The 25,399-nt window shown below is 39.0% G+C and overlaps 1 protein-coding gene across 1 annotated transcript; it reads left to right on the top strand.

The window, feature by feature from the left end:
* Nucleotides 1-3,405: 3,405 nt before the first annotated feature.
* On the top strand, nucleotides 3,406-21,157 carry LOC106095507 (circadian clock-controlled protein daywake). Its single transcript, XM_059364953.1, has 6 exons — nucleotides 3,406-3,496; nucleotides 11,139-11,231; nucleotides 11,311-11,464; nucleotides 11,529-11,662; nucleotides 11,738-11,887; nucleotides 20,958-21,157. Exons 1-6 carry the CDS (start codon nucleotides 3,406-3,408, stop codon nucleotides 21,155-21,157), a joined length of 822 nt encoding a protein of 273 aa, XP_059220936.1.
* The last annotated feature ends 4,242 nt before the right edge of the window (nucleotides 21,158-25,399 follow it).

The following is a 25,399-nucleotide window of genomic DNA, read 5'->3' as shown; positions in this document are numbered from 1 at the left end:
GTATAGTTCATAACCTGATATAGCTGTCATATAAACCGATCTTGGGTCTTGACTTCTTGAGTCTCTAGAGGTCGCAATTCTTATCCGATTAGAATGAAATTTCGCACGACGTGTTTTGTTATGATGTTCAACAAGTGTGCCAAGTATAGTTCAAATCGGTTCATAACCTGATATAGCTGCCATATAAACCGGTCTTGGGTCTTGACTTCTTGAGTATCTAGAGGGCGCAATTCTTATCCGATTAGAAAGAAATTTCGCACGACGTGTTTTGTTATGATGTCCAACAAGTGTGCCAAGTATAGTTCAAATCGGTTCATAACCTAATATAGCTGTCATATAAACAGATCTGGGGACTTGACTTCTTGAGCTTCTAGAGGGCGCAATTCCTAACCGATTTGGCTGAAATTTTTCATGACGTATTTTATTTTTACTTTCAACAACTGTGTCAAATAAGGTTTGAGCCTCTAGAGTGCGCAATTCTTATCCGATTCGGATGAAATTTTGCACAACGTGTTTTGTTATGATATCCAACAACTGTGCCAAGTATGGTTCAAATCGGTCCATAACCTGATATAGCTGCCATATAAACCGATCTTGGGTCTTGACTTCTTGAGCCTCTAGAGTGCGCAATTCTTATCCGATTGGAATGAAATATTGCACAACGTGTTTTGTTATGATATCCAACAACTGTGCCAAGCATGATTCAAATCGGTCCATAACCTGATATAGCTGCCATATACACCGATCTGGGGTCTTGACTTCTTGAGCCTCTAGAGTGCGCAATTCTTATCCGATTGGAATGAAATTTTGCACGACGTGTTTTGTTACGATATCCAACAACTGTGCCAAGTATGGTTCAAATCGGTTCATAACCTGATATAGCTGCCATATAAACCGATCTTGGGTCTTGATTTCTTAAGCCTCTAGAGGGCGCAATTCTTATCCAATTTGAATGAATTTTGGAACGTAGTATTTTGTTATGATATCCAACAACTGTGCCAAATATGGTTCAAATCGGTTCATAACCTGATATAGCTGCCATATAAACCGATCTTGGATCTTGACTTCTTGAGCCTATAGAGGTCGCAATTATTATCCGATTTGCCTGAAATTTTGTACGACGGATTCTCTCATGACCATTAACATACGTGTTTATTATGGTCTGAATCGGTTTATAGCCTGATATAGCTCCCATATAAATCGATCTCTCTATTTTACTTCTTGAGCCCACAAAGGGCGCAATTCTTATTCGAATTGTCTGATTTTACACAGGTCTCCAACATATAATTTAATTGTGGTCCAAACCGGACCATATCTTAATATCGCTCTAATAGCAGAGCAAATCTTTTCTTATATCCTTTTTTTGCCTAAGAAGAGATGCCGGGAAAAGAACTCGACATATGCGATCCATGGTGGAGGGTATATAAGATTCGGCCCGGCCGAACTTAGCACGCTTTTACTTGTTATATACTATTTTCGTCATTCCGTTTGTAATACCTCGAAAGATGCATCTAAGACGCCATAAAATATATATATTCTTGATCCTCATGAGATTTTAAGTCGATCTAGCCATATCCGTCCGTTTGTCGAAAGCACGGTAACTTTCGAAGGTGTAAAGCTAGCCGCTTGAAATTTTGCACAACTACTTCTTATTGGTGTAGGTCAGTTGGGATTGTAAATGGGCCAAATCGCTTCATGTTTTGTTTTGTTTTATAGCTGCCTTATAAACCAATCTTGGTTCTTGACTTCTTGAGCCACTAAAGGGCGCGATTCTCATCTGATTTGGCTGAAATATTGCATGAAGTTGTTTGTTATGGCTTTCAATAACTGTCGGTCGGTCAAATCGGAATATAACCTGATATAGCTGCCATATAAACCGATCTTGGATCTTGACTTGTTGAACCACTAGACTGCGCAATTCTTATCCGATTTGGCTGAAATTTATCATAAAGTATTTTGTTATGACTTCCAACAACTGCGATAAATATGGTTGAATTCGATACATAACCTGATATAGCTGCCATATAAACCGATCTGGGATCTTGACTTCTAAAGCCCCTAGAGGGTGCAATTCTTATCCCATTTGGTAGAGATTGTTTACAATGGCCTTCAACATACGTGTCCAATATGGTCTTTATCGATCTATAGGCTGATACAGCTCCCATATAAATCGACTTCCCAAATAAGCTTCTTGAGCCCCTACAAGGCTTAATTCTTATCCGAATGGACTGAAATATTACCCAATGACTCCTACTATGGTCTTTAACATTCAATTTACTCATGGTCCGAATCGGATCAGACAATTCCTTTCTATTATTTTTTGTATGCCTATAAAGAGATACCGCGCAAAGAACACGACAAATGGGATCCATGGTGGATAGATCAACAAATCATGGGCATTGTTTCTAAGTTAAATAAACTGAGTTCTTTCTAAACCACCATAGAAACCCATTCCTTACCTTGCCTTGCTCGTCTTTGATGTGCAGCAGGAGTCCTGTACACCAATACTTCTCTAAAGGTAATATTTACCTTAATACTAGTATTGCCTTTAGTGAAGTATAGGTTGATTCGTGGGGTTGAAACATTAGTATGAATTACAGATTAATAAAGGTGAGATCGATTAATAAAAGTGAGATCGATGCAATAGCAAGTCTAATATAGCATGAGATTCATATATCAGTAAAGCTTCTTTAAATGAACGTAGCATCCCATTGTGGACTCATAACTTAACATACATGCCATGACTGCATATGATGCAAGTCCTATGTATTTTTCCTCCTTCTTCTTCTACAACTGGTAGCTGTTTGACCAATGATGAAATACTAAAAAAAAAAACAACTACATAACTAGATAATTTTCATTCAGTGTAATTTGCAAAAAAGAAAAAAAAACTGAAAGTCTGCATCAGTGGTCCATTGACTGACTTTGTTCGAAATGTTTATGCCATGACTAGACTGACCAACTAACATGCCACCTGAAATGGTTATGGCAAACTAAGCGCCAATAAACAAATGTTGCCGGTGTCGAGTTGGGCACAATACGCATGAGCAGCCAGCAGGCAACCATTACCAATCAGCTAGTTGAACGTGATTATTGCGACACTTTGTGTTTTTTCTTCATTGAGTCTCATGCTTTTTCAATGTTGTCCATGATTTTTCCTTACGGTTTTCTTGCTATTTTCTTTACTGCATTTAAGTTTGTGGTCTTAGTAAGTTAGCAGCAGCGTTGTAGTTTTAATTCAAAACTTTATACAAGTTTTTAAGTCTTCTTTCTTGCTGCTTAATTCTTATCGTGTGAGTTTTCGATTTCATTTGAATTCATTACTTGTTTTGCTTTAGTTATTGAGTGATCGTGTAAGAGTTAAGTTGTTAACTTTCGGAGTTTATTGGCAACTAAAGATTTAATATGTCTCAAAATTTTGCAATAATTGGTGGTTTAATATTTTTGTGTTTAAGCACATTTGTACAAAATGAAGATCAATTTCTTACCGATCCGCGTAAGTGACAATAGTAAAAATGTCGTTAGTAAAAAAACCCAACCCAAACTCTTGAAATTTAGATGAGAAAAAGTATTTATAGTCCTTTCATAAACCTGTGGTTCTATAGTTAAAACGATTTTTGTTTCGACAAAAACATTTAAGGACTTATTAAACTAGTATTTGTTCCAATATTATTAATGTGATAGTTCGGCCGTTCCGAACTTTGGATACCCACCACCATGGATAAATTAACCAACATCATTTATAACAACTCCACTAAATATTCATATTAATATGCAAATGGAGGCTGGTCTGGATCATAACTGATTCAGGTCCCGAGAACTCTTATACATGTCACAGTTTCAGCGAAATCGTTCAACAAATCCGCTTTTAATGGGACTAAGACCCTAAATTGGAAGATCAATCTATTGGGTTGCCCAAAAATAATTGCGGATTTTTTAAAAGAAAGTAAATGCTTTTTTAATAAAACTTAGAATGAACTTTAATCAAATATGCTTTTTTACATTTTTTTTCTAAAGCAAGCTAAAAGTAACAGCTGATAACTGACAGAAGAAAGAATGCAATTACAGAGTCTCAAGCTGTGAAAAAATTTGTCAACGCCGACTATATGAAAAATCCGCAATTACTTTTTGGGCAACCCAATATATGGCTGCTATATCTAAATATAATCTGATCTGGACCATATGCTGGTCGGATGACAGAAGGCTTAAACAAGTCGCAGTGTCAAATCGGGACCAGCGAAATCGGGTAAAATATGCAGCGTTTATGGGTTTAAGACCCTAAATTGGCAGATCGGTCCATATGACAACTATATCTGAATAAAGACCAATCTGAACCATATTTGAGTCGGATATCGGAAGGCTTTAGTCAACTCACTACTCCAAAATTTCAGCGAAATCGGATAATAAATTCAGCTTTTATCGGCTTAAGACCCTAAATCGGTCTATATGGCAGGCGAATGGCAGGAGGCTTAAAATAAATTACTATTTCCTTTTTTCGAAATAATAATTGCATAGTTGCGGCTTTTATGGGCTTAAGACGCTCAATCAGCAGATCGGTCTATATGGCAGCTACATCTGAATAAAGACCTATCTGAACAATATTCGAGTGGCATATTGGGAGGCTCTAATAAACCCAGTTTTTCAAATATCTGCGGAATCAGATAGTAATTGCGGCTTTTATGGGCTTAAGACGCTCAATCAGCAGATCGGTCTACATGACAGCTATATCTATATAGTCCGATCTGAACCATATGTGGGTGAGATGACGGGAAGATTAAAACAATTCACTATTTTAAATTTTATCGAAATCGGAAAATAATTTCGGCTCAAGACCTTCATTTGGTAGATATGTCTATATGGCAGCTATATCTAAATATTGTCCGATCTGGACCATATTTCGGTGTGATATTTCGGTGTGATGCTTATGAAAAAAAAAACAGAATCTGTGCAAAGTTTAAGTTTAATAAATATATATTTAAAGACTGTAGCGTGATTTCAACAGACAGACGGGAGGATATGGCTAGATCGTCTTAGATTTTTGCGACGATGACGAAGCTCAAGATATCATAACAAAACACTGCGTGCAAAAATGCATTCAAATCGGATAAGAATTGCGCATTCTAGAGGCTCAAGAAGTCAAGACCCAAGATCGGTTTATATGACAGCTATATCAGGTTATAGACCGATTTGAACCATACTTGGCACAGTTATTGTATATCATAACAAAACACGTCGTGCAAAATTTAATTCAAATCGGATAAGAATTGCGCACTGTACAGGTTCAAGAAGTCAAGACCCAAGATCGGTTTATATGGCAGCTATATCGAAACATGGACCGATATGGCCCATTTACAATACCAACCGACCTACACTAATAAGAAGTATTTGTGCAGAATTTCAAGCTGCTAGCTTTACTCCTTCGGAAGTTAACGTACTTTCGACAGACAGACGGACGGACGTACATGGCTATATCGACATAAAATGTCGCGACGATCAAGAATATACATACTTTATGGCGTCTCAGATGAATATTTCGAGTAGTTACAAACAGACTGACGAAATCTTATGGTGGAGGGTATAAAAATTATATAACCAATGTTTCCTTCCACAAAAACCTACATAATCTGTGAATATTTTTAAAAAATCGCTCCAAGTCTCATATAGTCATGATGGGGCATATTCCCATTTGGGGCGTTGTTGGGGAGTGTGGTGACTCCCTACACCTCGATCTGATTTCGTATGCCAGATTCGTAATTTACAATACACCCACATACCTTTCACTTGACCCCCATATTGATATGGACGTTCAATTTTTCTGCTTTTAGAAGTTTTGGGGTTAGGGCGATTTCCTGCCCACTTGAAATTTATTTTTAATACCATGTTCGTATTCTACTCTTCAATACCTTTCATTTGATATCCATATTGTCCTTATCGGTCCATTACTGATTTTGGGGTGATGTTTTAGGGGTAACGGGGGAGGGTCCAACCCCCTTCCGATATCAAACATGTAAAAAGGCTTTAAGTTCGGCCCGGCCGAAATTTGTATGCCCACCACCTCGGGTATATATGTAAACCACCTTTCGTCATAATCCGTTGAAAAATGCATAATTAATGCCCCTATAGCAGCTTTATCGAAATATGGTCCGATATGGACCAAATTCGGCACGGACATTGAGTGCTCTAAAAGGTACAAGTCATTGTTCATTTTTGAAGAACAAAATATGGGTCTTTTGGTAATTATATCCAAATATAGAATGATCTGAACCATATACGACTCGGATGTCGAAAAACCTAACATAAGTCGCTGTGTCAAATTTCGGCGAAATCGGATTATAAATGTGCCTTTTATGGGGCCAAGACTTTAAATCGAGATATCGGTCTATATGGCAGCTATATCCAAAACTGGACCGATTTGGCCAAAATTGAAGAAGGATGTGGAATACTTAGACAACTAAGAGTAATATTAAGATAACTTATTGTCCCAAATTTCAGCAAAATCGGATAATAAATGTGCCCTTTATGGGACTAAGACCTTAAATCGGCGGATCGGTCTATAAGGGGGCTATATTAAGACTAGCCCATCTTCTATATGGCAGCTATATCCAAATCTGAATCGATCTGGGCGGAATTGACTCTAGGGCCTAACACAACTCACTGTCGCAAATTTCGGCGAAATCAGACAATAAATGTGCCTTTTATTGGCCCAAGACCTAAAATCGAGATATCGGTCTATATGGCAGCTATATCCAAAACTGGACCGATTTGGCCAAAATTGAAGAAGGATGTGGAATACTTAGACAACTAAGAGTAATACTAAGATAACTTATTGTCCCAAATTTCAGCAAAATCGGATAATAAATGTGGCTTTGATGGGACTAAGACCTTAAATCGGCGGATCGGTCTATAAGGGGGCTATATTAAGACTAGCCCATCTTCGAACATAATCTGCCTATTTGAGAAAAAGTGTTTGTGGATCGTCTCATCCCATAAACTCCCCCTAAACCAATGGCAATTGGGGATCAAATAAAATAAATTTGAGAGTAGAGCACGATGCTGATATTTTTTTAGGGCTAAGTGCGTGGGTGGCCCCTCAAACTGGACATATTTATGGATTATGGTATATGTTTTATGGCCAAGACGACACACCTTAAAAACTCCCTCTAAATCACACATATATACCGACTATAGCAATATGAATCCCATATTTGGTTTTTGGAAGTAGAGTATGAATCTGATATCTACTTTCGGGGCAAAGGGGTTGGCTACTCCAATCCACCACAAAAACCAAGAGAATGAAGTAGATCTAATATCCAAACTTTAATGGGCGCACCCTCCCTTTACTCTTTTTTCAAAAACGTCAGATCTGGGAGATGGGTGAGGGATTGTTTGTTTATAATATCTCAAAAACAAATTTGGTATCTTTATTAAGGGTGGGATATCTAGGAGGGCCGCGCCACTTCCAAAACCCGCCAAATGAAAATATAAACCAATAATGAAAATATGGGGCACAAATGAAAGGTATTTGAGACTAGATCACGAATCTGACATGGGAGTCCACCTCACCCCCAAAAATACCCTCATACCGGATATATTTACCGATTAATTTCAGCCTCAAATCAAAGGAATTTGGGAGTAGAGCACAAAAACGATATCCACATTGGGCCGAATTATCTGGAAAGCCGTATCAGCACCCCAAAACAGATTTATTTCCTGCCCGTGTCAGTATAGGGCTCAGATAACATAAGAGAGTGAAAGAAGGCGCAGCGGAGCGAGCCCTGTGCAGCCAGTTATAAATAAGAAGATGTCATAAAGATATCGATATCAATTTTGGCAAAAAAAAGAAAATACTTTTTGGTATTTTCTTTCTATCTTAAAAGAGTTTTGAGCTCTTGTTTTAAAAAACGTTCCTCTTGTTTTAAAAAACGTACTTTTAGTGAGTCACTTGAGAGCTACTCACAAGCGACAAAAATATTCTTCAAAGTCCTGTCAGTAATATTGCCGAAAAAAAAAACTATATGTTTTTATTGTTATCCTAAAATTTAGAAGAATGTCCGGAAGGGGGAGCTTCCTCCCTCTTGTTTAGTAAGTTTTCGATGCAAACTGTCAAAACTCCGATACAAGTCTCTTCTCTTTTTGCCTGCTCTCTCATATACTGTGCGATTTTCCCCAGCTGTAATACCCACCACCACAGGATGGGGGTATATCAATCTAATCATTCCGTTTGAAACACCTCGAAATATTGATCTGCGACCCCATAAAGTATATATATATTCCAGATCGTCTAGACATTCTGAGTCGATTTAGCCATGTCCGTCCTTTCGTCAGACCGTCGAAATCACGATAGCGATTATACGAGTAAAGCAAGCCGCTTGAAATTTTGCACAGACATTTAATATTGATGTAGGTCGTTGGCAATTGCAAATGGGCATTATCGGTTCAGATTTAGATATAGTTCCCATATAAACCGATCTCCCGATTTGATTTATTGAGCCCTTACAAGCCGCAATTTTTGTCCGATTTGGCTGAAATTTTGCATGTAGTGTTCTGTTTTGACTTCCATTAACTGTGCCAAATACGGTCCGAATCCGTCTATAGCCTGGTATAGTTCCCATGTAAACCGGTCATTCAATCATCCTTGTTCGGTTCCTAGAAGCTCAATGATCGAAGATTTTCTTTGCAAATGTAAAAGGAAAGCCAGAGATAGCAACACACACCAACCACTATGGGACGCGTTCCATCTTTAGTTAGAAGACTTTTCAACCATATTAGGTGTGATGGTTTCAAGGGCCATGCGTTGCTATGTTGTATTTGAATCGTATTAATTGCGAAAACGGCTCTATGATACAATTACCACATTAATCACGCTCGACAACCCTGTCTGTTAAGCTCGTCTCAAAAGAGTAACAAACAAAAATTGTAAAATTCATTGATCTTGGCCCTAACAGACAAAAAACTTGTAAATTTCATTCGTTTCTTTGCTCTTAAGTTTGGTAACAAAAATTGTTTCATTTTTATGCCCTCCACCAAAAGATGGGGGGTATACTAATTTCATCATTCTGTTTGTAACTACTCGAAATATTCGTCTGTGACCCCATAAAGTATATATATTCTTGATCGTTGTGACATTTTATGTCGATCTAGCCATGTCCGTCCGTCTGTCTGTCGAAAGCACGCTAACTTCCGAAGGAGTAAAGCTAGCCGCTTGAAATTTTGCACAAATACTTCTTATTAGTGTAGGTCGGTTGGTATTGTAAATGGGCCATATCGGTCTATGTTTTGATATAGCTGCCATATAAACCGATCTTGGGTCTTGACTTCTTGAACCTCTAGAGTGCACAATTCTTATCCGATTGGAATGAAATTTTGCACAACGTGTTTAGTTATGATGTCCAACAACTGTGCCGAGTATGGTTCAAATCGGTCCATAACCTGATATAGCTGCCTTATAAACCGATCTTGGGTCTTGAATTCTTCTCTCTAGAGTGCGCAATTCTTATCCTACTGGAATGAAATTTTGCACGACGTGTTTTGTTATGACATTCAACAACTGTGCCGAGTATGGTTCAAATCGGTCCATAACCTGATATAGCTGCCATATAAACCGATCTTGGGTCTTGACTTCTTGAGCCTCTAGAGTACGCAATTCTTATCCGATGGGAATGAAATTTTGCACGATGTGTTTTGTTATGATATCCAACGACTGTGCCAAGTATGGTTTAAATCGGTCCATAACCTGATATAGCTGTCATATAAACCGATCTTGGGTCTTGACTTCTTGAGCCTCCAAAGGGCGCAATTCTTATCCGATTTGAATTGTTATGATATCCAACAACTGTGCCAAGTATGGTTCAAATCGGTTTATAACCAGATACATCTCCCATATAAATCGATCTCTTTATTTTTCTTCTTGAGACCCCAAAGGGCGCAATTCTTATTCGAATTAGCTGACATTTTACACAGGTCTCCAACATATATTTTAATTGTGGTGCAAGACGGACCATATCTTGACATCGCTCTAATAGCAGAAGAAGTCTTTTCATATATCCTTTTTTGCCTAAGAAGAGATGCCGGGAAAAGAACTCGACAAATGCGATCCATGGTGAAGGGTATATAAGATTCGGCCCGGCCGAACTTTGCACGCTTTTACTTGTTTGTTCTTGGTTGTTATCCAGCTTATTTCGGCCGGGTCGAATCCTGGGAGCCCACCGCCATGGATTTTGCTAAAAATTGATACAAACTTAATTTAGTTGAAGGTTATTATTTAATTCTACATACAAAACTTCTGTGAAACCAGCAAAAATTAAAGCTTCTACGAACCCAACAACAACAATAATCGAGAGACAGGTTTATATGGGAATTATGTCAGATCATAGACCGATTTGGACCCTACTTGGCACATTTTTTGGAGGAAGTAATAAATCGGACAAACATTGAGGCTTGTAAGAACTCAAGAAGTCAAATCGGGAGATTGGTTTATGTGAAAGCTGTATCAGTTTACAGGCCGATTTAAACCGTACTTGCCATAGTTGTTGAAAGTCATAACACTACATTCCAGGGGATCAAGAAAGATCAAGGAAGATCGGTTTATATGGGAGCTACATCAGGTTATAGACCGATTTGGACTGTAAGTTGCACAGTATTTGAGGTAATAACAGAACACTATCTGCAAAATTTTAGCCAAGTCGTACAAACGGCTTCCAGGGGTCCAAGAAGTCAAATCGGGAGATCGGTTTATATGGAAGCTGTATCCAAATCTGAATCCATATGCCTCATTTGCAATCCGCAATTACGTACATACATACTTAGCATCTGTGCAAAATATCAAGGGGCTAGCTTTACGCGTTCGACCGCTTTGGCGATTTTGACAGACGGACGAACGGACATGGCTAGATCGACTCAGAATGTCGAGACGATCAATAATAAATATACCTAATGGGGTCTTAGATCATTATTTCGAGGTGTTACAAACAGAATGAATAGTTTAGAATACTCTTATCCTATGGTGGTTGGTTTAAAATGAATGGGAATAGTTAACTTTAACATCAAGTTTATTTTAATTTAAGTGTATGTAACATCCCCAAAATTCCTCTAGTTCCCCCAACTAAGAACTACAAAAACTATAAACACTTCTTCCACAGCAGATTACATCAAAACATGCAAAATCGCCGAGAAGAATTTCGTGAACTGTTCAACGGAGAGCATACAAATGCTATTTGACAAACTTAATACTGGTGAGTAAATGTACAGACAGAAAATTACATTTGGAATATTAAACATAATACCTGAAAACCTTTTTCTCCTATTTTAAAGGCATACCGGGTTTGGATACTATCAAGAGCTTTGATCCATTTCTATTGAATCGCATCAAAATCACCCAGGGCAATAGCAATGCCATAAATCTTAAAGTGGAATTGTCCAATGTGAAGATAGAGGGATTTGGTCATACCAATGTGATGGAGAGTATGTAAGTTGTTGTACTTAAACTTTTTACCAAAAGCGTTAAGATAGGTATTTTCTTTTGAAATTAGGGTTTATCCCAAAGATTATAGCTGGAAAACTATTTTCATGTTGCCTGAAATGAAACTGAAAGGTGATTATAGCCTCTTTGGGCGTATTCTATTGATACCTTTGAATGGCAGGGGCGAAGTTTTCTTGGACGCAGGTGAGTTTTGAAGAAGGGAAAGGTTTTCAATCATGGGTTTTTCAAATAGTTGATTTAATTTTTTTGAAATTCAAGAAAATATGACTGTCACTATGCGTACCAAGACGCGACTCTATTCCAAAGGTGGCTATACATTCTACAATGTTACCAGCACAGATGTGGACTTCAAATTAGATGGTCTTAGATCATATTTTTCAAATCTTTTTAATGGACAAAAGCAATTGGGCAAGTACATATGAATAACTTTTCAATTTTATCTCTAAACACATTAAAAAATATTTAATTTCGGATAACCAAATTCGTCAAAATTCGGTGTAAAATGCACCATATATGAACCTATAGAAAAACAAGTAGGAGCGTGCTAAGTTCGGCAGGGCCGAATCTTATATACCCTCCATCATTGATCGCATTTGTCGAATTCTATGCGCGATATCTCTTTTTAGACAAACATAGAATATTGAATAAGAACTGTTTTCCTATAGGTGCTATATCAAGTTATAATCCGATTCGGACCATAATTGAATGCTGATTGACATTGTAGAAGTCATTGTGTAATATCTAGTTCATTCGGATAAGAATTGCGCCTTGTAGGGGCTCAAGAAGCAAAATCGGGAGATAGGTTTATATAAGAGCTGTATCAAGCTATTGATCGATTCAGACCATACTAGACACGTATGTTGAAGGTCATGAGAGAAGGCTTTGTACAAAATTTCAGCCAAATCGGATGAGAATTGCGCCATCTATAGGTTCGAGAAGTCAAGACCCAATATCGGTTTATATGGCAGGTATATCAGGTTATGGTCCGATGTGAAGAATACTTGGCACAGTTGTTGGATATCATAACAAAACACTTCGTGCAAAATTTTATCCCAATTGGGTAAGAATTGCGCACGCTAGAGGCTCAAAAAGTCAAGGCCCAAGATCGGTTTATATGACAGCTATACCAGATTATAAACCGATTTGAACCAAACTTCGCACAGTTGTTGAATATCTTAACAAAACACGTCGTGCAAAATTTCATTCCAATCGGATAAGATTTGCGCCTTCTAGAGATTCAAGAAGTCAAGACCCAAGATCGGTTTATATGGCAGCTACATCAGGTTATGGACCGATTTGAACCATACTTAGCACAGTTGTTGGATATCATAACAAAACACGTCGTGCAAAATTTCATTTCAATCGGATAAGAATTGCGCACTCTAGAGGCTCAAGAAGTCAAGACCCAAGATCGGTTTATATGGCAGCTATATCAGGTTATGGACCGATTTGAACCATACTTGGCACAGTTGTTGGATATCATAGAAAAACACGTCGTGCAAAATTTCATTCAAATCGGATAAGAATTGCGCACTCTAGAGGCTCAAGAAGTCAAGACCCAAGATCGGTTTATATGGCAGCTATATCAACACATGGACCGATATGGCCCATTTACAATACCAACCGACCTACACTAATAAGAAGTATTTGTGCAAAATTTCAAGCGGCTGGCTTTACTCCTTCGGAAGTTAGCGTGCTTTCGACAGACAGACAGACGGACGGACGGACGGACAGACGGACGGACATGGCTAGATCGACATAAAATGTCACGACGATCAAGAATATATATACTTTATGGGGTCTCAGACGAATATTTCGAGTAGTTACAAACAGAATGACGAAATTAGCATACCCCCCATCTTATGGTGGAGGGTATAAAAATATAGGAATTTTGTTGCGGTCGTTTGCTGTAATATTTTTTAACTTTCCAAATTTTTTAACGGGCCAAAACAATCGTAACAAGTAAAAGCGTGCTAAGTTCGGCCGGGCCGAATCTTATATACCCTCCACCATGGATCGCATTTGTCGAGTTCTTTTCCCGGCATCTCTTCTTAGGCAAAAACAAGTAAAAGCGTGCTAAGTTCGGCCGGGCCGAATCTTATATACCCTCCACCATGAATCGCATTTGTCAAGTTCTTTTCCCGGCATCTCTTCTTTTGCAAAAAAAAGGATATAAGAAAAGATTTACTCTGCTATTAGAGCGACATTAAGATATGGTCCGGTTTGAACCACAATTAAATTATATTTATGTTGGAGACCTGTGTAAAATGTCAGCCAATTCGAATAATAATTGCGCTCTTTGTGGGCTCAAGAAGTAAAATAGAGAGATCGATTTATATGGGAGCTGTATCGGGCTATAGACCGAGGAGGCTCAAGAAGTCAAGATCCCATCTGGGTTTATATGGCAGCTATATCAGGTTATGGACCGATTTGAACCATACTTGGCACAGTTGTTGGATATAATAACGAAACACGTCGTGCAAAATTTCATTCCAATCGGATAAGAATTGCGCACTCTAGAGGCTCAAGAAGTCAAGACCCAAGATCGGTTTATATGGCAGCTATATCAAAACATGGACCGATATGGCCCATTTACAATACCAACCGACCTACACTAATAAGAAGTATTTGTGCAAAATTTCAAGCGGGTAGCTTCACTCCTTCGGAAGTTAGCGTGCTTTCGACAGACAGACGGACGGACGGACGGACAGACGGACGGACGGACATGGCTAGATCGACATAAAATTTCACGACGATCAAGAATATATATACTTTAAGGGGTCTTAGACAAATATTTCGAGTAGTTACAATCAGAATGACGAAATTAGTATACCCCCCATCTTATGGTGGAGGGTATAAAAAGTATATAAGAAAAGATTTTCTCTGCTATTAGAGCGATATCAAGATATGGTCCGGTTTGGACCACAATTAAATAAAATGTTGGGGACTTGTGTAAAATTTCAGCCAATTCGAATAAGAATTGCCCCCTTTGGGAGCTCAAGAAGTAAAATAGAGAGATCGATTTATATGGGAGCTGTATCGGGCTATAGACAGATTCAGTCCATAATAAACATGCATGTTGATGGTCATGAGGGGATCCGTCGTACAAAATTTCAGGCAAATCGGATAATAATTGCGACCTCTTGAGGCTCTAGAAATCAAGACCCAAGTTCAGTTTATAAGAATTGCGCCCTCTAGAGGCTTAAGAAATCAAGACCCAAGATCGGTTTATATGGCAGCTATATCAAAACATGGACCGATATGGCCCATTTACAATACCAAACAACCTTCACTAACAAGTAGTATGTATGCAAAATTTCAAGCGGCTAGCTTTACTCCTCCGAAAGTTAGCGTGCTTTCGACATACAGACGGACGGACGGACAGACGGACATGGCTACATCGACATAAAATGTCGCAAAGATCAAGTATATATATACTTTATATGGTCTCAGACAAATATTTCGGGTAGTTACAAACAGAATGACGAAATTAGTATACCCCCCATCCTATGGAGGGTATAAAAAAACAAGTAAAAGGGTGCTAAGTTCCGGCGGGCCGAATCTTATATACCCTCCATCATGAATCGCATTTGTCGAGTTCTCTTCCCGGCATCTCTTCTTAGGCAAAAAAGGATATAAGAAAAGGTTTGATCTGCTATTAGAGCGATATCAAGATATGGTCCGGTTTGGACCACAATTACATTATATGTTGGAGACCTGTGTAAAATGTCAGCCATTACGAATAAGAATTGCGCCCTTTGTGGGGCTCAAGAAGTAAAATAGAGAGATAGATTTATATGGGAGCTATATCGGGCTATTGATCGATTCAGACCATAATAAGCACGTATGTTAATGGTCATGAGAGAATCCGTCGTACAAAATTGCAGGCAAATCGGATAATAATTGGGACCTCTAGAGGCTCAAGAAGTCAAGATCCCAGATCGGTTAATATGGCAGCTATATCAGGTTATGGACCGATTTGAACCATACTTGGCACAGATGTTGGATATCATAACAAAACACGTCGTGCAAAATTTCATTCCAATCGGATAAGAATTGCGCACTCTAGAGGCTCAAGAAGTGAAGACCCAAGATCGGTTTATATGGCAGCTATATCAAAACATGGACCGATATGGCCCATTTACAATACCAACCGACCTAAACTAATAAGAAGTATTTGTGCAAAATTTCAAGCGGCTAGCTTTACTCGACAGACAGACGGACGGACGGACAGACGGACGGACATGGCTAGATCGACATAAAATGTCGCGACGATCAAGAATATATATACTTTATGGGGTCTCAGACGAATATTTCGAGTAGTTACAATCAGAATGACGAAATTAGTATACCACCCATCTTATGGTGGAGGGTATAATAAACCGATCTGAGCTACATAAAACACGGATTTCGAAAAGCCTAACATAAATCACTGTGTCAAATTTCAGTGAAATCGGATTATAAATGCTCCTTTTATGGGGTCAAAACTTTAAATCGAGATATCGGTCTATATGGCAGCTATATTCAAATCTGGACTGATCTGGGCCATATTGCAGAAGGAAGTTGAGTTGGGGCTTAACCTAACTCACTGTCCTGAATTTCGGCGACACCGGACAATAAATGCACCTTTTATGGGCCCAAAACCTGAAATAGAGAGATCGATCTATATGGCAGCTATATCCAAATCTTAACGGATCTGTGTCATATTGAAGGATTATGCCAGGGGTTTAACTTAACTCACTGTCCCAAATTTCGGCGACATCGAACAATAAATGGGCATTTAATGGGCCCAAAAACTGAAATCGAGGGATCGGTTCATATGGCAGCTATATCCAAAACTGGACCGATCTGCACCAAATTAATGAGGGATATCAAAGATCCTAACACAATTTACTGTCCCAAATTTCAGCAAAATCGGATAATAAATATGGCTTTTATGGGCCCAAAACCTAAAACCGAGAGATCGGTCTATATGGAAGCTATATCCAAATCTGGACCGATCTGAGCGAAATTGACAAAGGATGTCGAAGGGTCTAACACAACTCACTGTCCCAAATTTCAGTAAAGTCGGATAATAAATGTGGCTTTTATGGGCCTAAGACCCTAAATCGGAGGATCGGTTTATATGGCAGCTATATCCAAATCTGTACCGATCTGGTCCAAATTGACGAAGGATGTCGAAGGGCCTAACACAACTCACTGTCGCAAATTTCATCAAAATCGGATAATAAATGTGGCTTTTATGGGCCTAAGACCCTAAATCGGCGAATCGGACTATATGGGGGCTATATGAAGATATAGTTCGATATTGCCCATCTTCGAACTTAACCTGCTTATGGACAAAGAAAGAACCTGTACAAAATTTCAGCTCAATATCTCTATTTTTAAAGACTAACACAACTCACTGTCGCAAATTTCATCAAAATCGGATAATAAATGTGGCTTTTATGGGCCTAAGACCCTAAATCGGCGAATCGGACTATATGGGGGCTATATGAAGATATAGTTCGATATTGCCCATCTTCGAACTTAACCTGCTTATGGACAAAGAAAGAACCTGTACAAAATTTCAGCTCAATATCTCTATTTTTAAAGACTGTAGCGTGATTTCAACAGACAGACGGACGGACATGTCTAGATCGTCTTAGATTTTTACGCTGATCAAGAATATATATACATTAAAGGGTCGGAAATGGATATTTCGATGTGTTGCAAACGGAATGACAAAATTAATATACCCCCATCCTTCGGTGGTGGGTATAAAAATTTCAGCCAAATTAGATAAGAATTAAGCCCCATAGTGGCTCATGAATTAAAATCGGGAGATCGGTTCATATGGGAGCTACATCAAGCGTGCATTTGACAGACGGACGGACATGGCTAAATCGACTTAGAATCTGAAGACGACTAAAAATATACATATATACTTTGTTGGGTGTCAGATGAATATTTCGATATGTTACAAACGGAATGACGAAATTAGTTTACCCTGAATACTATGGTGGAGGGTAGAAAAAGAAAACAAGTAAAATAGTCCTAAGTGCTTGGGAACCCACCACCATGGATTTTGCTAAAATATGGAAGCTATATCTGGTTATAGACCTATTTGGATCGTACTTCTCATAGTTGTTGAAAGTCATAACAGAAACCTATATGCAAAATTTTAGCCAAATCGGATAAAAATCGCTGCTGGTAAAGGGACAAGAATTAATATCGGGAGATCGGCTTATATGGGAGCTATATCATGTTCTTGACCGATTTTGGACTGTACTTGGCTCAGTTATTGAGAGTCATAACAGTACACTACATGCAAAATTTCAGCCAAATCGGACAAAAATTGCGGCTTCCAGGGGTTAAGGATGTCAAATCGGGAGATCGGTTTATGTGGGAGCTTTTTCCAAATCTGAACCAATGTGGCCCATTTGCAATCCCCAACGACCTACATCGATATCTAATATCAGTGCAAAATTTCAAGCGGCTAAGTTTTTGTACTGAAATCTTAAATGGATAATTATTGAGTTTTCGCAACTATTATTCAAGGAATATCCAGTGCTGAAACTTTGTTCTTATATATATCCCAGTGGTAAGCAGTAGATGCTTGCCCATGCGCAACAGAGATATTAGATAGGCCGACAAAAGTGGAAAATCGATTGAATACAAAAATGGAAAATGGATAAAATGATGACAATGTGATTCAGACAAACGGGTTCAGCTAGTAAATGATATATGGATATACGAGAATAGAGCAGGTTGCTGATATATTTTCAGGGCTTAGTGTTTGGGGGACCACCCCCATTCCCAAAACTCCCCTAAATCAGGCATATTTACCGACCATGTCAATCTGGGGCTTAAATGAAAGGTATTGGGGGTAGGGCAAGAAGTGGTACCCACTTATGGGATCAATTTTCTGGCGGCCTACCCCTTTCCCCTTGTTGTTGTTGTAGCATTTTGTTGTGTTCTATCTTTCGCCTGCTTGATTCTGTTGAGTGTCAAGATCCAGTTTCTCTGCGACTAAAGTGAGGTGCCTCCATAAGGATCTACGTCTGAGTCGAATGGGTCTGGCTGGGCATTTAAGCAGGTGAAGTGTATAGTGAGGTCCCTGCTTACAATCGAGGCGGCTGCATCTGTCGGAACGTAATTGAGCCAGAACTACTCTGGTTTACCGGGGAAGGTCAATTTCTTCAGGTGCAATGGGAGGCGGTCGTTCTCCAAGGACTACATTCACCCAGTCTATTCCCGCATCTATTTCCCGCATCTGCTACCGTGTCAATCTGGGTCTCTGTATTTACCTCACGCGAATTTGTAGTGAACAATGTGGCTGAAGATGTGGTGGCAGATATCTTCAGATTTCTAGCAGCGAAATATGAGACATGTTAGTTGAGGTAGTCGTTCAACCTATCGCAAATGTCAACAATGGGTGAGGGGCCTGATGCCATGATCGTACAATCGTCCGCATATGATACGATCTCTATGCCGTCTGAAGGGGATGGAATGGAGGAAATGTAGAGGTTGAACAATGCCGGAGATATCACCCCACCTTGAGGAACTCCCTGTTTCACTGTACGGTGCTTCGACTTCTTATCCCTAAATTCCACAAATGACTGGCGACCACACAGATAATTCGCGACCCAGCGTTTCAGGCCCGGCTGGAGGGATGGGTTGGCGATGTCCTCAAATAGTTTGGCATGGGTGATTATGTCGAATGATGTAGGTCGTAAGGGATTGCAAATGGGCCATATCGGTTCAGATTTAGATATATCGATTTGAATTCTTGAGCCCATGGAAGCAATTGTTTATACCCACCACCGAAGGATGGGGGTATATTCATTTTGTCATTCCGTTTGCAACACATCGAAATATCCATTTCCAACCCTATATATATATTCTTGATCAGCATAAAAATCTAAGGCGATCTAGACATGTTCGTCCGTCTGTCCGTCTGTCTGTTGAAATCACGCTACAGTCTTCAAAAATTGAGATATTGAGCTGCAATTTTGCACAGACTCTTTTCTTTGTCCATAAGCAGGTTAAGTTCGAAGATGGGCCAAATCGGACTATATCTATATATAGCCCCCATATAGACCGATCCTCCGATTTAGGGTCTTAGACCCATAAAAGCCACATTTATTATCCGATTTTGCTGAAATTTGGGACAGTGAGTTGTCTTAGGCCCTTCGACATCCTTCGCCAATTTGGCCCAGATCGGTCCAGTTTTGGATATAGCTGCCATATAGACAGATCCTCCGATTTAGGGTCTTAGACCCATAAAAGCCACATTTATTATCCGATTTTGGTGAAATTTGGGACAGTGAGTTGCCTAAAGCCCTTCGACATCCTTCGCCAATTTGGCCCAGATCGGTCCAGTTTTGGATATAGCTGCCATATAGACCGATCCTCCGATAAAAGCCACATTTATTATCCAATTTTGCTGAAATTTGGGACAGTGAGTTGTCTTAGGTACTTCGACATCCTTTGTCAATTTGGCTCAGATCGGTTCAGATTTGGATATAGCTGCCATATAGACCGATCTCTCGATTTAAGGTTTTGAGCCCACAAAAGGCGCATTTATTGTCCGATGTCGCCGAAATTTGGAACAGTGAGTTGTGATAAAACTTTCGATATAACTTCCGTGTCGTTTATGGTTCACAGCGGTTTATTGCGACTAAAAAGAGCAAAATTTTGTTTCACACAATTGAACAATGACTTGTACTTATTAGTATTTGGTCCAAATCGGAACATATTTCTATATAGCTGCTAGGGGTCATAAGGTATACATTTTTCCCCGGATTTGACGAAAGGTGGTTTATATATATACCCGAGGTGGTGGGTATCCAAAGTTCGGCCCGGCCGAACTTAACGCCTTTTCACTTGTTTTTTTTGGATTTGGCTGAAATTTTGTACCTAAAGTTCCGTTACGACTTTCAACAACTGGGCCAAGTACGGTCCAAATCGGTCTATAACCTGATAAAGATCCCATATAAACCCATCTCCAGATTTGAGCCCTTACAAGCTGCAATTTATGCCCGATTTGGCTGAAATGTTGTATATGGGGTTCTGTTATGACTTTTAACAACTGTGCGATGTATGGTTCAGATCGGTCTATAACCTGATATAGCTCCCACACAAACCGATCTCCCGATTTGATATGTCGCAATTTTTGTCCGGTTTGGCTGAAATTTTGCATGCGGTGTTCTGTTACGATTTCCAGCAACTGTGCCAAATTCGTTCCAAAGCAGTCTACAACCTGATATACCTCCCATGTAAACCGGTCTCTCGATCACCATTGTTCGGATCCTAGAAGCTTAAATTTTTGGTGGTTTGACAAAAGTTTAGTATGTAGAATAAAATTGTGCCCTTCAACAGAGTTTATTTTGTTAAATTTTAAGCAGAAGCCATGATAGTGGGTTTCCAAGATTCGGCCAAGTCGAACTTGGCAAGCTTTTACTTGTTTGTCTTACCTCTTTTCTTTTTTTTTCAGAGGACAGTACAAATAAATTCTTCAACGATAATTGGCGCATGTTAACCGACGCCTTATATACAGTAATCACCCAGACCATTGAAGATATACTGCTCGATGTGCTGCGAAAGATTTTCCATTATATACCGGCAAATTTCTTTGTTGAAGACATACCCACACCGGAGCAATTGTATGGCAAACAGAAACCAAAGAAAGTTTAATGGAATTTGTTTGGAGATTGGGAGACATTCGCATGCCCAGTTCAAGTATGATAAGTAGTTTATAGTTTCTCAATTTTTTGTGTGTACCATATTTAAACATTTTTTCTTTAATCATTGTATGATGTTAAATTGTATTAAATGAGAGTTGTTGTCGAAAAGAAAAAACTTCTCAACATTTAAGTGCATTTTTGGTTCATTGGGGGACTGTGGTATGTGCACTATTAATGATTGCGACTCATTGCACCATACATTAATTTGTTTGCATCTGTATTTGGGGCTAAAGTGGACTTTAACCAAACACCAACGATCAATTAAGTTCTTATCTACAAAATCTGTAATGCAGTCTCTCACAGAGACATTTACAGCTGTTTGCAAAGAGTTCATGGAATAGTCATTACAGAGGAGGCGAATATTTGGAGCGCGAAAAGATACCTTACATGTCTTCGAGGATATAAACAATTTTAAAACTTTTTGTTAAGAACCTTTGATTGGCATATCAATTAATTTAAATGTTACAGTTTTTGGTTCCAAATTGCAACTCTGAAATGTTTACATTAAAATAGTTATTTGTTTAGAAGAATAATTAAGAAAATCTCTTGTTAGATAAAAATTTTTCAAACAAATAAAAAAACTAACAAACGAAAGAAATTTTAATTTTTGATATTCTTCTAATATTATACCAACCACCATAGGATGGAGGTATAGTAATCTAGTCATTCCGTTTATAACACCTCGAAATATTCCTTTAAGACCCCACAAAGTTCATATATTCTTGATCGTCTCGACATTCTAAGTCGAACTAGCCATATCCATCCGTCCGTCCATCTGTCGAAATCACGATAGGGGTCGAACGTGCAGAGGTAGCCGCTTGAAATTTTCACAGATAATTTATATTGATGTAGATCGTTTGGAATTACAAATGGGCCATATCGGTTTCAAATTTAAATATAGCTCCCATATAAACCGATCTCCCGATTTGACTTCTTTAGCCCCTGGAAGCCGAAATTATTTCCGATTTTTCCTGAAATTTTGCACATAGTGTTCTATTATGACTTCTAAGTACGGTCCAAATCGGTCAAGAAGATGATATAGCTCCCATATAAACCGATCTCCCAAGCCGCGATTTTTTACCAGCTTTGATGCAATTTTGTACATAGAGTTCTGTTATGACTCTCAACAACTGCGGAAAGTACCCTTCATTTCGCTCTATAACCAGATATAGCTCCCAAATTTTAGCAGAATACATGGTGATGAGTTCCCAAGATTCGGCCCGGCCGAACTTTGCACGCTATTAGATTTTTATACCCTCCACCATAGGATGTGGGGTATACTAATTTCGCCATTCCGTTTGTAACTACTCGAAATATTCGTCTGAGACCCCATAAAGTATGTATATTCTTGATCGTCGCGACATTTTATGTCGATCTAGCCATGTCCGTCCGTCTGTCCGTCCGTCCGTCCGTCTGTCGAAAGCACGCTAACTTCCGAAGGAGTAAAGCTAGCCGCTTGAAATTTTGCACAAATACTTCTTTTTAGTGTAGGTCGGTTGGTATTGTAAATGGGCCATATCGGTCCATGTTTTGATATAGCTGCCATATAAACCGATCTTGGGTCTTGAATTCTTGAGCCTCTAAAGGGCGCAATTCTTATCCGATGTTATTGAAATTTTGCACGTAGTGTTTTGGTAGTACTTCCAACAACTGCGCTAAGTATAGTTTTAATCGGTGCATGGTTTGATATAGGTGCCATATAAACCGATCGAGGGTCTTGACTTCTTGAGCCAATAGAGGGCGCAATTCTCGTCCGATTTGACTGAAATTTTGCACGTAGTGTTTTGGAATCACTTCTAACAACTGTGTTAAGTATGCTTTTAATCGGTCCGTAATCTGATATAGCTGTCATATAAACCGATCTTGTATCTTGACTTCTTTAGCCAATAGATCGCGTAATTCTCATTCGATTTGGCTGAAATTTTGCATGAGATGTTTTGTTATGACTATTTTTTGACTCCTATAACTGTGCTAAATATGGCGAAAATCGGTATAGAACTTGATATAGCTGCCATTTAAACTGGATCTGGTATCTTGACTTTTTGATCCTCTAGAGTGCGCAATTCTCATCCGATTTGACTGAACTTTGTACAACGGCTTCTCTCATGACCTTCAACATACGTGCCTAAAATGGTCTGAATCGATCAATAGCTTGGTACAGCTCCCATGTAAACCTATCTCCCGATTTTGCTTCTTGAGCCTCTACAAGGAGCAATTCTTATCCGAATGAACTGAAATATTACACAATGACTTCTACAATGTTCAGTATTCATTTATGGTCCGAATCGGACAATTACTTGATATAGCTCTAATAGCATAATAGTCCTTATTCAATATTCTTTGTTTGTCTAAAAAGAGATACCGCGCATAGAACTCGACAACTGCGATCAATGGTGGAGGGTATATAAGATTCGGCAGGCCGAACTTAGCACGCTTTTACTTGTTTAATATAACTTCCAACAACTGTGACAAATATGTTTCAAATCGGTCTATAACCTGATATAGCTGCCATATAAACCGATCTGGGTTCTTGACTTCTTGGGCCTCAAGAGGGCCTAATTATTATCCGATTTGGCTGAAATTTTGTACAACGGCTTTTTCTATGACTTCCAACATACGCGTCAAATATGGTCTGAATCGGTCTTTAGCCTGATACAGCTTCCCTATAAGCCGATGTGTCTATTTTACTTCTTGAGCCCCTAAAAAGCCCAATTCTTATTAGACTTGGCTGAAATTTTACACACATACTTCTACTGTGGTCTCCAAAATTCAATTAGCAAAGCAACTCTTCTCTTTTATACTTGTTTTTTATGACTTCCAACAACTGTGCCAAATCTGAAAGTTTAAATCGGCGCATAACCTGATATAGCTGCCATATAAACCGATCTGGGATCTTGACTTCTTGAGCCTCTAGAGGGCTCATTTGGCTGAAATTTTGTACAACGCCTTTTCTCACTACTTTCAATAAACGTGCAAATATGGTCTGAATCGGTCTTAAGCTTCATACAGCTCCCATATAAACCGATCTCCCTAAGAAGTAGGGTCCGAATCGGACCATAACATGATATAGCTGCAATAGCATAGCAGTTTTGTTATTCTTTGTTGTCCTAAAAAGAGATACCGGGAAAAGAACTCGACATATGCGATCCATGGTGGAGGGTTTATAAAATTCGGCCCGGCCGAACTTAGTACGTTTTTACTTGTTTCTTCTTATAATTTAATATATTTTTAATTTGTATTACGTAGTAATACCAAAATTTCCCGAAAGGTTTGCCAACACACCCTTAAGTCCAAACTCCTCACCGCACATGTTACGTATTTCGCGTCGTTTTCAGTGATATCAAACCGTGTGTGTGTGTATGTTGTACTTTTAAATGGCCTTAACCACAAATACAGCGAAGCCATATGTGCTAAATTAATTGCTCTGTTTGCGTTGTTAAAGCGTTGACCGTTGCAAACAGACTGAAAAGCAACCTACGGATATCCGACAAATGCTTGTGACTCCCTTATTAAGCATCGAAATGATAAATGGACCTTTAAAAAAAGCAAAGTCTGCGGCAAGGAAATGAGAGCCTAAAAGACTTACTTCGGATTGCCAGTGTAGGACACTCACGCAAATATCAGATGTTCTATTGCTTCCCCTCACTCAACGTTCTCATACCCTCTGCAGAAAGTGTAACTTGCACTTTTTCTTAGTCTATCACTTTGATTTCCAATCAGTTAGTCAGTCCCCTGTCGTGATGAGCATGGTAGCTAGGGCTTTTGTTCCAGCCAACAATGCAAAAGACTTCTACGAATTTTCTTTCAGGAAAGGAAAATCTCTCCCTGGAAAGGATAATCTTTCGACGGACATAAAACCTTTCCTTGAAAGGAAAACCTTCTCCTAATGAAACCATCACTTTCCCTGAAATGGATACCTTTCTTTGAAAGGGAATCCTTTCCCCAGAAGGAAAAACATTATTCGCAAGAAAAACCTTTTCCTGAACGATTTTTCCTGGAATGGAAACCTTTCCCTGAACAGGAAACCGTTGCCTTAAAAAAACTTCTTCATAGAAGGAAACCTTTCACAGGAAAGGAAATTTATTCCTGCTATGATAACCTTTCCCTGGAAGAGAAACCTTTCCCTGACAGGGAAACCTTTGCCAGAAAAGGAAACCTTTCCCTGGAAGGAAAATCTCTCTCTGGGAGGGAA

The sequence above is a fragment of the Stomoxys calcitrans genome, chromosome 1, assembly GCF_963082655.1.
Source record: "Stomoxys calcitrans chromosome 1, idStoCalc2.1, whole genome shotgun sequence".
Classification (NCBI taxonomy): domain Eukaryota; kingdom Metazoa; phylum Arthropoda; class Insecta; order Diptera; family Muscidae; genus Stomoxys; species Stomoxys calcitrans.
The sequence above is the reverse complement of the archived record's forward strand: the minus strand, read 5'-3'. Positions and strand labels throughout refer to the sequence as shown.